The following is a 12,121-nucleotide window of genomic DNA, read 5'->3' on the forward strand; positions in this document are numbered from 1 at the left end:
GATTATGCAGATATGTGGAAATGATTAAAGAAAATAAATTTTTGGTTTTTTTGTATTACCATTTTTCCAGAAAAAACACAAAAATAAAAACAAAGTCGGGATCAAAGCGACCTTTTAATTAATGATGAAAATACATAAAGCAAAAAGCCCTAAATAAATTCACTTCCGTCTCGGGTGGGACGAAAGGATTTTTTTTGAAAAACATAAAGCAACAAACAAACATATTAATTAAACAGATAAGTAGTAGAATAAACATCAATAAAGACCCAATTGCAGCTAAACATTCCCTGTATCGACATCAGGTTCCAAGATCTGATAGCAGATTAACTGGCATATTCGAATTCAAACTCTTCAAAAGGTATGAGGTTTTTTCGGATCAATTTCTGAACTATCTTCTGAAATGCAAAACATTGTTCAATATCATGACCCGATGCCCCTTGATGGAAGGCACAAGAAAGATCAGCTCTATACCCTGCTGGCAAAATTGTTGGTACTGAGAGAGGTGCCTTGGTGTGGATCAAATTCCTTTCAAGCAACCTTGGGAACAGATCTGCATACTTCATAGAAATAGGATGAATCTGAGTTCTCGGAGCCTGTTGTCGAGGCTGCTGTTGATATTGCTGAAACTGGGGTTGATTACCCGAACTTTGAACAACATTTGTGACAGGCATAACAGCGGCGACAGGGTGATAAACCAGATACTGTTGTTGAGGCTGACTCTCCTCCACACTCATTTCCTGGTATTCCTCCTCTAAACCATCAGTGGGAACACTTTCTTTCACCAGACATTCTTTTCGGACCCAGTCTTCAATACGCACACCCACAGTCATCAGCTTTGCGAAGTTGCTAGATGCACTTGCAAGCATATGCTCAAAATAGAACGGATTCAGAGTTCCCAAGAAAATCTCATTCAACTCTTTCTCTTCCAGAGGTGGCCGGACTTGTGCGGCGACATCTCTCCAACGTTGGGCATAAGCTTTGAAGGATTCATTATCATTTTGGGTCATGGCCTGCAGTTCCTTTCTGTCTGGGGCCAAGTGCAAGTTGTAGTTATATCGCTGGACGAAAGCCTCACACAAATCACTAAAAGTTTTGATATCATCCTTGCTCAGACCCATGTACCATATCAGTGCAGCACCAATCAAACTATCTTGGAAACAATGGATAAGGAGTTCATCATTACCTACTTGAGCAGACATCTTTCTTACGTACATTACCAAATGAAGCTCAGGGCAAGTATTCCCTTTGTACTTCTCAAAATCAGGGACCTTGAATTTGGGTGGTATCACGACATTGGGAACCAAGCAAAGATCATAAGCATTTTTCCCAAACCGTTCTTTCCCACGAAGAACTTTCAATTCCAACTGTATTCTGTCAAACTTTTCTTCCAGTTCAGCTATCCGGTCGTATGCAACCACATTTTCAGAGTGATAGATTGGCCCAGGGCCTTGCTGAGTGGCATGAATCAAAGGAGCTGAGTAGGTCATAGCAGCTTGAGGGATCAAAGGGCTCAATTGAGGGATAAGCGTTGTCGGTTGCACAAAAGGAGCTTGAACCTTAGAGACACCATGACGAAATACTTCACCAGAACTTAAAGGTGTGCTCCAGAGATAACCTTCAAGTATTGCATGTTGAGGAGTACTAGCAAACACTGTTGAAATCGGGGTAGTGGAAGCAACCGTCTGAGCTTGAGTGTTGCCAACTGGAAGAGATAATGGCTGACTCTGTGCAACCGTCATCAAAGACACTAAATTCCTCAAAATCTCATTTTCGGCTCGGAGGGTTGTCACCTCTTCACGAAGCTTGCGATTCTCTTGTTCAAAATGATCCATTCTGATTTGCTCGAGTGTTGTAGATGCGAGTAGACTGATGGATAGACCTTTTATTGAGAAGATACAATGTGAGACACTGAGTAGAAACTATGGATGCAAAGTGATGCATGATATGTTTATGCAAAAATATACATTTTTTTGTTGAAGGACTTATCGAAGCTAATCTGTAAACATTGTAGAGGAACAGGGTTTCATTTGAAAATTGTAAAGATATCGCAATCGGTTCCTTTTTCAAGAGGTAAGAACGAAACCAAGGACGAAGTTCTTTAACAAAAGCAAAGACTTAGTTAAGATTTTTTTGAAATTGTATTGCTTGGTGTTCATTCTTACAAGGTCCATTCCTTTGATGTTTACAAATAACTTGGCTAAGTCCTTCAATTTTTGATGAAAAAAAGGTTTATGAATGAATGCATGTATGTATGATTATGCATAGAAAACATGATGAGGTTTAAGGTACACAATGTTGGAGCTTAGGGACAACAACGCCATTTGGTAAGGACTATGGTTTCCATTTGCACAAGTAACAAGGGTTCTACCAAGTTCCCAGAGTTTTCAACCACTTACGAATTTTATCGGTTTACGAAATTACTCTCGTTCCAATATCGTCCGTAGGAAAGTCTCGTCTGAGTGTAGTATCGCGTATCAACTAAATCAAGATTGACTCAAGATTAGCCACCGCACTACTTCCTAAAAAGGCCAAGTGGGGTTAAAGGTAACTAAAGGTCCTCAACTTTTAGCGGTCGCTTAAAAATAAACATGTCGATCACGAATACTCATGTCAACATAGTATATCTCTAAGATCCCTAAGTTGAGTGGGGTTATCACATGTGCCACAACCAAAATTCACTCTTGGCAGGACACTATGATTATACCACCGTCCTATCCTAATGTTTCTCTCAAGTCTGGGTTTTGGACTTTGTCTCACCACTCATGAAAAATATTTACAAATGATAAAGCATAAGAAATAAAGAAAGAAAGGTGGGCTTAACCCGCGAAGGATCCCCAGTGAAGTCGCCATTTTGTAGACCAAGATTTTCGGGTGTCAAGCCATTGATTGGACTTGAACCTTCAATCTACCGGACTTGCTCGATTTTATTCTTGGGAAGGGAAAAAGAGATTGAAAAACCCTTTTTGGATCCGGGGGTCGGTTACGATTCGGGAAGGTGTTAGGCACCCGCGTCGTTCACGGTACTCCGTGAGAACCTCTTTCTAACTTTATTTTTATTTGAAAATTTGTTGTTAAAAGTTGAAGTGAAAGAATGGAGGGAGAAGAAGTAGGAGTTTTTGTCATTTTTATTTGATCGATTTGAAAGGAATAAAGCCTCTGCCTACGTACCCTTAAAAGGGATCAAAACCGTCGTAGTTCACTCTTATAAAAAACATTTTTGTGGGTTAGGTTGATTTTAGTTTGATTTTTGAAAATGGTTTTTGAGAAGGGTTGCGAGACCTCAAGGCATAGAAGAATAAAATAGAAGTGAGGTTGTTTCATTTTATTTGAGAAATTTAGTCTAAGTTTAATTAAGATTCATTGAGGAATTTGATTAAGAAAATAAGGGAAAACAACTTGGATTTGGATCCAAGGTTTATTAAGAAAATGATTTGACTTTTGCTTATTTGATTTTTTTGAGTAAAAAGATTTTTCTAAACTAACGGAAAGCTAGTGTAACGACGTGAATAAATAAAGCGAGATAAAGCGATAAATAAAGTGATATGGTGTCGGTGATAGTGTCGGTGTGTGCAATTACTACGCTATTACATACCATCCTATGTCCATTCTAAGACAAGAAAAAAAAATGCCAAAAAATAAATTACATCAACACCTAAGATACACACTAATATCATGGAATTAAAATAAAATGCAAGCATAAAGAAAATGCATGAGGTCAAATTAGAAGTTAAAGCAAGCATAATATGACAAGATAATACGAAACTTAAATGCATCATGTAATAGAATATGTTATCAAATTGAAGGCATAATGTTAAAAGTTTTAAAGTAATGCATGAAATAGACATTGAAATATTAAAGCAAAATTGACAAGAGATATCATGGAGTGAAAAAATTTAAAAATACATGGAACTAGAGTTGAATTTTAAAGCTAGGTTGTAAGGATGTTTGATATTGAAAACCAAAACGGAATAACTACCAAAAGGTGCATAATATGATTTTAAAGCCAATTTAACAATAATGCATGATGTGAATTTTTTTAAAAGCCTACGTAAACTAAAAAATATGCATGAGGTAGAAATTCAACTATTAGATGAACTAAATAAAAAACTGTGATATGACAAAAATGATTTTAAAAAAAAACGCATAAGATGATTAAACATCCATTAAGTTATAAACAAATGCATGAAGCCACAAATGCTAATTCTAGTACGAAACCAATGGTGGAACAAATGTATGATTAAGCTATAAAACGAGAAAGTGCAGAAACATGAATAAAATGAAACGTACAGTAAAAAACTAAACATTATATGAAGTCATGATACTGATCAACGAAAGCATGAAACCATAAGTGCAATTAATATGTAAGAGAAAGAAAATGAAACAGTGGGGGTACCGTAAGCATACAGGGGGTAATGAAAAGTAACCAGAAAAAAGCTAAAACAGAGTCACAAAATTGGGCTTAAAATGCTAGACTGGATCAAAGCAGCTGGACCGGTTCAGGAACGGGTCGGTTCAAACCGAACCGGTCCAGCAAGGGTGAACAAAACCAGTTTAGTAAAGCTTCTTCTTCTTCTAAAAAAAATGACAGCATCGCTGCCCTCTTCTTCTTCCTACATGTTTTCTTTTCACAAAATAACTTTTCTCATGCATCAAAATTCTTTCCACTTAACACACCATTCACAAGACAAGCACATACAAACTTATTTGCTCCTCTTCAAACAAACTCATGTTAACAAGAAAAATTCCACACGAGAAAACTTTTGAAACCTACGGATCTAGCGTACCTGATGAACAAGCAAGATTAAATGACGGAATAAGGAGGATAAACGTTACCTTCTCCGATCTGGACGATTCTCTTCGATTCGGTACAATAGTGACTCGCTTGAATGGAACTTGTTTCAGATCGGTCCGCTCTTCTCCTCGTCGAACTTCATCAACTCCGATTTAGTTCCGGTGAGATGTTGTTGTTGGATTCGACCTTTCCTTGCTCCGTACGAACTCGAACTTGCTCGATCTTACTTGGAATCGAACTTGTTTCGGCTGAATCTTGCTTTGCTCGCGATTCCGGTTGAGGTTTGATGTTCTTCTCACTTCACTGGATTCGGCTTCCTTCCTTCTTCACCAATCCGGTTCAACACGTTTTCTGCTTTAGTGTTGTTGTTTGGGAAAACAGCTTATTATTGCAACTTGAAAGATCAACGATGGTGGTTTATTACAGTTTTGATCGGTTAAAACTTTTGTTGAATTTTGGTGTAGAAATTCGAGTTAGATTGTTGTGTTGGTTTAGAATTGTGGTTATGTGATGAATTTGGTGGTGGAAATGGATGAATCAAAAACGGTTATGGTGTTTAGATCGGGAGTTGTGATTGAAATTGAATCCGAAATGAATTTGTATATGGGTTGATGATGGTAATAGTTTGGTGTTAAGATTCGGATTAGAGTGATGTAGTTGGGAGCAGATGATTTGTGGTGTGAATTTGAGTGTTGTGTGCTCTATTGTTGTGGTTTGTATGGATTCGGAAGAACAGTTGTACGGTTTGGGTGTTTAACAATCGAAAATGGTTTAGAGGATTATTGAATTCTGAAAAAAAAGATGTTTATTCTTGAAGAAAAATGAAAGGAAAAGGGTTTTGATCTATTTTTTTGAGGTCTGCCGTTTTTGATGTGTTTGTGTGGGAGTTAGTGCAGCCTCCTTTCACCAATGATTGGGGGTCTATATATAGGGACCAACTAGGTTAAAAAGGATGAATGGACTAAATACTAAACTACCCTTAATGAAACTTGGAGAGAAAGAAAATGCTTGGGATGCTCTTTAGACCAATACCAATGTAACAAGTGGACTTAAACAAAACAAATTGTTGATAAAAACAAAATAAAAATGACATTAAAAGCAAAAAGAATAAATGGTGAAAAATGAAATAAAATAGAGTTGTAAAATAAGATAAAAGTGATAAAAAAGTAATAAAATTTAAAGCTGTCGAAACTTCGACTGAGACGACTAAAACTCGCGGTGTTTTTAAAACACGAACAAAACTTTTTAAACGGTTTAATCATACGGACGAAAAGGAATTTACCTAAAAAGCTTATTTATAAAAGAAATGAATAAAAGACTTTAAAAGTACGCGTAAAAATTTAAAATGCCTAAAAAAACAACTAAAGCGATTTCAACTAGATAAAGCATGAATCTAAATTTTACTTGCAAGATAAAAGACTTTGAATGATTAAACAACGACTGAGAAAGATTTCAGCTGGTTAAAGCGAATAAAAGAGAAATTGAGCCGTTTTAAAATACGGACAAAAATGGGCCAAAAACAGAGCAAAGTGGTCAAAATTTGGAGTATGACACCTGCTTTTGAAGGAAATAATTCTTATATTGATCCTGCTTGTGTTAGTGCTTACTTGTGGATTGTTGAGTCGTGTAAGAGGATGGCTAATGCTGTAGTTCGATGTGGAAAAAAAGAACATATAAGGACAACTCTGGACATGGTTGCCTTGAATACTGCCTCGTTGGAGTCTATATGTAATGGGACTGAAACTGAGTTGACATACAAGAATCCTTATATGGAGGGTGTAGTGAAGAATCCAGTTAGAGCAAGAAGCAAAGGCTGTGCTGGTCCATCGTCTTCCCAAACCAAATTAAAAACACCAAGGAAAGTGCATGTTTGTAGTGCATGTGGGAGAAAGGGGCACAATAGGAAGTCATGTCACGTTCCAAGTTCAAGTCAAGTAGTTGAAGATGAGTATGAAGACATGAGTATGGATGAGGATCTTAATGTCATAGATACGGTAATATATCATAAACTCATGATTAACTGTTGACATCGATGATATATTAACTGAATCTCATATTTGTTTTTTGATTTAATTGAATCTCATACTTGTTTATTGATTTGTGTCATACATTGCAGGATGTATGAGTGGAACAATGAAGGTTTGTCATGGACAAAAGGGTTGGATAGCATTGTCCGTGTATTTTATTTAGTATTTATGTAATATGGTATGTGTGTTGTTCTGATTTAAAACTTGGTAGTATTGAATATTTGATAGCATTGTCCGTGTATTTTATTTAGTATTTGTGTAATGTGTAAGACATGGTATGTGGTGCGTTGTTATGATTTAAAACTTGGTAGTATTGAATCTTTGTGGATGTCAACGTAATTTATTTCGGATTTGTAAGACAATTACATATGGAATTTAATGTGTGTTGATGTATGAAATGCTTGGATATAGTAGTTTATATGTGAATTGTGCAAGTAATTAGTGTAACACTTTTTCCCAGATTGTGCAAAGTATATGTTCATTCAAGGGTTGTAGTGTGAATGCACTATCAGCTATATAATTAACATTGTAGTTAGATAGGATAAAAAATGTTTAGCAGCTATAGAATTAACATTGACAAAGTAAGCAGGATAAAATATGTTTAGCTTTTTTTCATTCATCACCTTGACTTAACCAATGATGCAAGAAAAATAGCTAGGTTACAAGATTACATATTAGTGCATAAAAATGTTTGGGCCAAATCATAAGATTTGGACGAATCATAAGATTGAACTAGGCCCCAGCCCAGTCCACTCAGAACCAAAATTATAAAATAATGGGTTTCCAAACCAATTCCAAGTAAACCCAAAGCAAAGTTCCAAAAAAAAAAAGGGATAATAAGTCTAAATTAAAGAGCAAAGGGCAAAGTTCCAAAAAAAAGGGATATGAAGTCCAAATTAAAGAGCAAAGGACCCCAAAAATGCAACAGTCCTCATCTCATCATCATCTTTCAACTCATTATGGGGTCCAAGTATCAAAGTCGTAGCGGTTCGCATACGGATGCTGTTCTCTTCAAGCTACAGGTAAAATGAATATTGCATTAGTTTAGTGTTGACACATAATGTTTTACGATTTTGTAACAACATACATTTGTGTTTGGATTATACCTTCCCAACCACTTCATCAGCAAAACAATTGTGACGCTCCAGCCAATCCAAAACCCACACAGCAGAATTTTCACTACATCCACAGTTAGGAATACCTCCCACTTCTTCTACTTGCCAAGCATTGAAATTGAATCCACAACTAGCAAATGTTGCTCCATATTCAGGGGAATTGACAATGTTTGTCAAAGTGGTAGCCTTGCAAACATAAACCATGATCATATTAGAATGTAGAAATATTAGGTGATCTAAATGAACATGAATAATAAATAACGTAACTTACCACGGCAGAAATCATTCTACGCCTATCCACTGTGTTGCTTGCACACAAATATGAATCTAGGTGATAAATCATCTTCTCTTGTATGCAAATTACCATCAAAAACCAATGAGGGTAGACAGTGTCATACATTGTTTGAATTGGAACATACACCTAACATGGAAAATATAATAAACATATTAATGGTAATTTATTTGGTTGATCTTAAGCTATATTGGTCCAATATCTTACATATTTGAGTCTTCTGAATGGTTCCATCCATTGGTTTGCGTATTTAAGCAGCAAGTCATGGCATATTTCACCTTTGAACACATCAACCTAACATTCCAGGATGAGTTAACATGTTATAAGAAGAGCACACGTTGTTATAACTTGAAATGAATCTAGGCGTTGGTTTATTACCGTAAATGATGGTGGAAGAGACCAAACTGCTTTTAATGGGGTATTTGCATGCTTCCAACGAACGCTTTCACATACAAGAGTGATAATCTTCAAAGCATTTAAATATCTTGTGTTACAAAGTTACGAAAAAATGATTACGATTATTTAAGTAATTAGCAGTTTATTTTTACCTGAGGTGTAACAAGTTTCCCTGGTACAAGACATTCAAAAGTCCCCCGGTTTGCCTCCAAATCTCTAGCTTTGACAAACTTATCACTAAAGATAAAAAACATGACACTATTATAAGTAAAAAAATTAATGTTTTATATATAATATTAAGAAACTTGTTGAATACGAAAACTTACTCCTTTTTCCCAAATTTGTAGAATAAATATGCACAAACTTGTATCTCAGCTGGTTCAAGAAACATCTCAGCTGTGCACTTAAACAGAAGTTTCGTTGTAAATTTCTTTGGCAAATAAGATGAAGGAGTTCTAGCAGCCTTTGGAATGTCCGGCGTCCTCGATCTCTTTTTGATATTCAGCAACGGTAGTGATGGAGTTGGAGTCTCCAAGGGTTCACTGCCAGTTCCTTCATCAAAGTTCATCATATTGGTCCCTGAAGGTGGTAGACTTCCAAATGTGAGTTTCTTCACAATCTGATGGTCAGCTTTTGTTGACTTCTTTGAGTTTGAAGTGTATGGTTTTGTCCAAATCTCTGGTATTACAGGCATGACCGTATCCAAAGTTGTTTCAACATTCGGGGTTGGTATATAATGATAGGTTTTCATGGCATTGTCATCGTTTTCTTCATCAGGTACATCAAACATGATGTCGTTGTTAGCATCATCATCATCCCACTCAACAGCTACACCCTTTCCTTTGTCAGAATCAACACCCACTTCCATATGAACCTTTCTTGAAGTTTTATGACTTGTTGGTAGTATGTCTCGGTCTTGGGTACAGACGGCCACTTCAAGTAACTTCAGAGAGCTACGCATTTCAGCTAGTGTTTCATTGAGTGATGCTTGATCAACCTTCATCTCCATCAAAGATACCTTATTTTGGTTCACGGTTACCATGAGTTGTTTCAACATTGTGAAAACCTCCATTATCAAAGCACTTGGTTCATCAGCATCAACTAGTTTTGAAGTGATATCTTTGTTGCTGATATTGCTGGTGTCTGAATCGACATTCATTTTCATTTTTTTGTGATTTCTTGTGCATGGTATGGAGTGAGTTGAGAGAGTTTGAGAGGTAGTACGATTCAATTACACTTATGCAGCCTTGTTTAAAAAAAAAATTACACTTATGCAGCATTGTTTGTTTCCATGTCAATGTGGGACCTTCACAATGGTACTTTTGTTTTCTTAAATTACTCTATAATAAGAGAATTGACATGTTAAACTCCTTACACAAGTTGAATAAATATAATTAATAAAATTTTAATTGATTGCAATATATAATTAAGAATTCTCAAACAATTTTTGAAGAATAATTAACAAAGATAACACACTCAAAATGAGTAAATCAATATTTTTTGCAAGAACAAGTACATGAAAAAGATAGTGTAGGTTTAGGCTTTATTGAAAATAAGCTTTAGAGAATTCATCATTGTTATAGAGTGTGATTTGATTCCATCAGGCAAAATCCCATCTCATTACTTAATCTCTTTCCAAACTAGTTCAACATGTTTCAATTGAAATCAATCCTCAAACTCATACTCATTTGGTTACCCAATTAATTATTTATATTAATAATTAATCAAAACGAATTTATCCAATTAACATTAATATAGTGAATCACTTTTATTTTATCTTATCTTATAAAAATAAATTCAATGAAGTTTAAACAAGAAATGACAATTAATAATTCAAATTTGTAAGTATAAAATAATAAGTAAAGTATACGTAATAGTACACAATTATTTCATAATTAATCAAAACGCATACATTAATACATTATTGATTAAAAATAAAATATAACAAATATTCTTTATGAACATTCTTATTCGTCCAACATAATTAATAAAAACGCAAATACATTAGCATAAAATCAATGAAATTTTATGTGACAGCATAATTTATTAACAATTTTTCAAGAATTAATAAACAAAGATAACACAAAAAAAAAAAGAATAAAACAATATTTTCTTGCAAGAACAAGTACAAATAAGGACAGTGAGTAGGCTTTATTGAAAATTAACTGTTGAGAATTCATCATTGTTGTTGTAGGTGTGATCTCCATTTTGCAAAATCACATCACATAACTAATTCCAAACTAGTTAAATATGTTTCAATTGAAACCAATCCTCAAACCCATTTGGTTACCCACTTTTACCCCCCCCCCCCCCCCCCCCCCCCTCTATTTTTAAAATGAATATTGATTTTCAATAATTTAATAAACAAGCACGATATTGTTTTTATTTTATTTTATATGATTAAATCCAATGAAGTTAAAACAAGAATTGACAATTAATAAATAAAAAATTGTAATTATAAAATAATAACTAAAGTATATTACATAGTACACATTTTCCCATAATGACTTAAAACGCAAATACATTAATACCCATTTTTCAAAATATTAATACATGTTTGTTAATTATTAATTAAAATATTAATACATGTTTCTAAAACATAAATACATTTTTAATTAAAAAATATACATTAACAAAAAGAATATAGTTCAAGAACATTCATCTACTTCCTACCACACCTGCAACTTCTTCATCCTTGTCGTAATTGATATGAAGCATGAGATATGGTTTTTAGATCTTTAAACTTAGTTTACCCTCCTACTTAAAAAAAAGAAAAAATTACACTCAAATTAAAAAAAAAACCGTTTATTACACTAAGTAGTTTACGCTCCAATTATAATAAATTATCTTTTTAAAAAAATTGATACAGCTTGAAACAACAAGGATTATAATAGTAGAATAGGGTTTGGCATTGATGAATTTGTAACCTCTCCCAATGTCAAGTTCAGCGCTTTCAACAGTTATTGCACTGCACATTCACGATTCTTGGCAATAAAATTGGGGAAACCAATTTGTTTGGTATTTGTTGCAAAGTTCAACTAGTTCAACTAAGAATTTCCTCGTGTTGGTAATATTGTTAACTTATAATAATTAAAATTCAAACAAAAGGAACAACCAGATACAACCATCCATAGTAGTAAAACCTTAACGACCGAATTAAATAATTAAACATGTGGTAAACATAATTAATAAATTCCAGGATACATCACTTTCTTTTTATAACATTGAAAGTACAATACTAATTTAAATAATTAATTAAGAAAAGACATATTAATCACCAAACCTTCATCTTCTTCCTTCCAAACACCAAACCTTCATCTTCTTCTACATTAAACCAGCAGTTTCAGTTCATTTTCCACATTGTTAAAATCACGAGCAGAATGAGGAGTGTTATCAGAAGCTTCAAATTCGACGAAGATTTTTTTGTTTTGTTCATGTCTGTGTCCATTTTGGAAACCAATAAATCATGTTCTGCCTTGAACCTACTTCCATTGTCCTC

General features: G+C 34.5%; 2 protein-coding genes across 2 annotated transcripts; one reads left to right on the forward strand and one right to left on the reverse strand.

The window, feature by feature from the left end:
• Positions 1–84: 84 nt before the first annotated feature.
• LOC146930576 (uncharacterized) lies at positions 85–2,437 on the reverse strand. Its single transcript, XM_085702047.1, has one exon. The coding sequence runs from the start codon at positions 1,830–1,832 to the stop codon at positions 324–326; it is 1,509 nt and encodes a 502-aa protein (XP_085558173.1). The 5' UTR covers positions 1,833–2,437; the 3' UTR covers positions 85–323.
• Positions 2,438–6,377: 3,940 nt separating this feature from the next.
• On the forward strand, positions 6,378–7,217 carry LOC146930577 (uncharacterized). Its single transcript, XM_085702064.1, has 2 exons — positions 6,378–6,786; positions 6,909–7,217. The coding sequence occupies exons 1-2, from the start codon at positions 6,427–6,429 to the stop codon at positions 6,915–6,917; spliced, it is 369 nt and encodes a 122-aa protein (XP_085558190.1). The 5' UTR covers positions 6,378–6,426; the 3' UTR covers positions 6,918–7,217.
• The last annotated feature ends 4,904 nt before the right edge of the window (positions 7,218–12,121 follow it).

This window comes from Medicago sativa, chromosome 4 (genome assembly GCF_051527215.1).
Source record: "Medicago sativa cultivar Bolivia chromosome 4, Bolivia_mono, whole genome shotgun sequence".
NCBI lineage: Eukaryota > Viridiplantae > Streptophyta > Magnoliopsida > Fabales > Fabaceae > Medicago > Medicago sativa.

Coding starts and splice junctions, on each gene's coding strand:
- LOC146930576 (XM_085702047.1), bottom strand. CDS start 1,832: ATGGATCATTTTGAACAAGAGAATCGCAAGCTTCGTGAAGAGGTGACA.
- LOC146930577 (XM_085702064.1), top strand. CDS start 6,427: ATGGCTAATGCTGTAGTTCGATGTGGAAAAAAAGAACATATAAGGACA.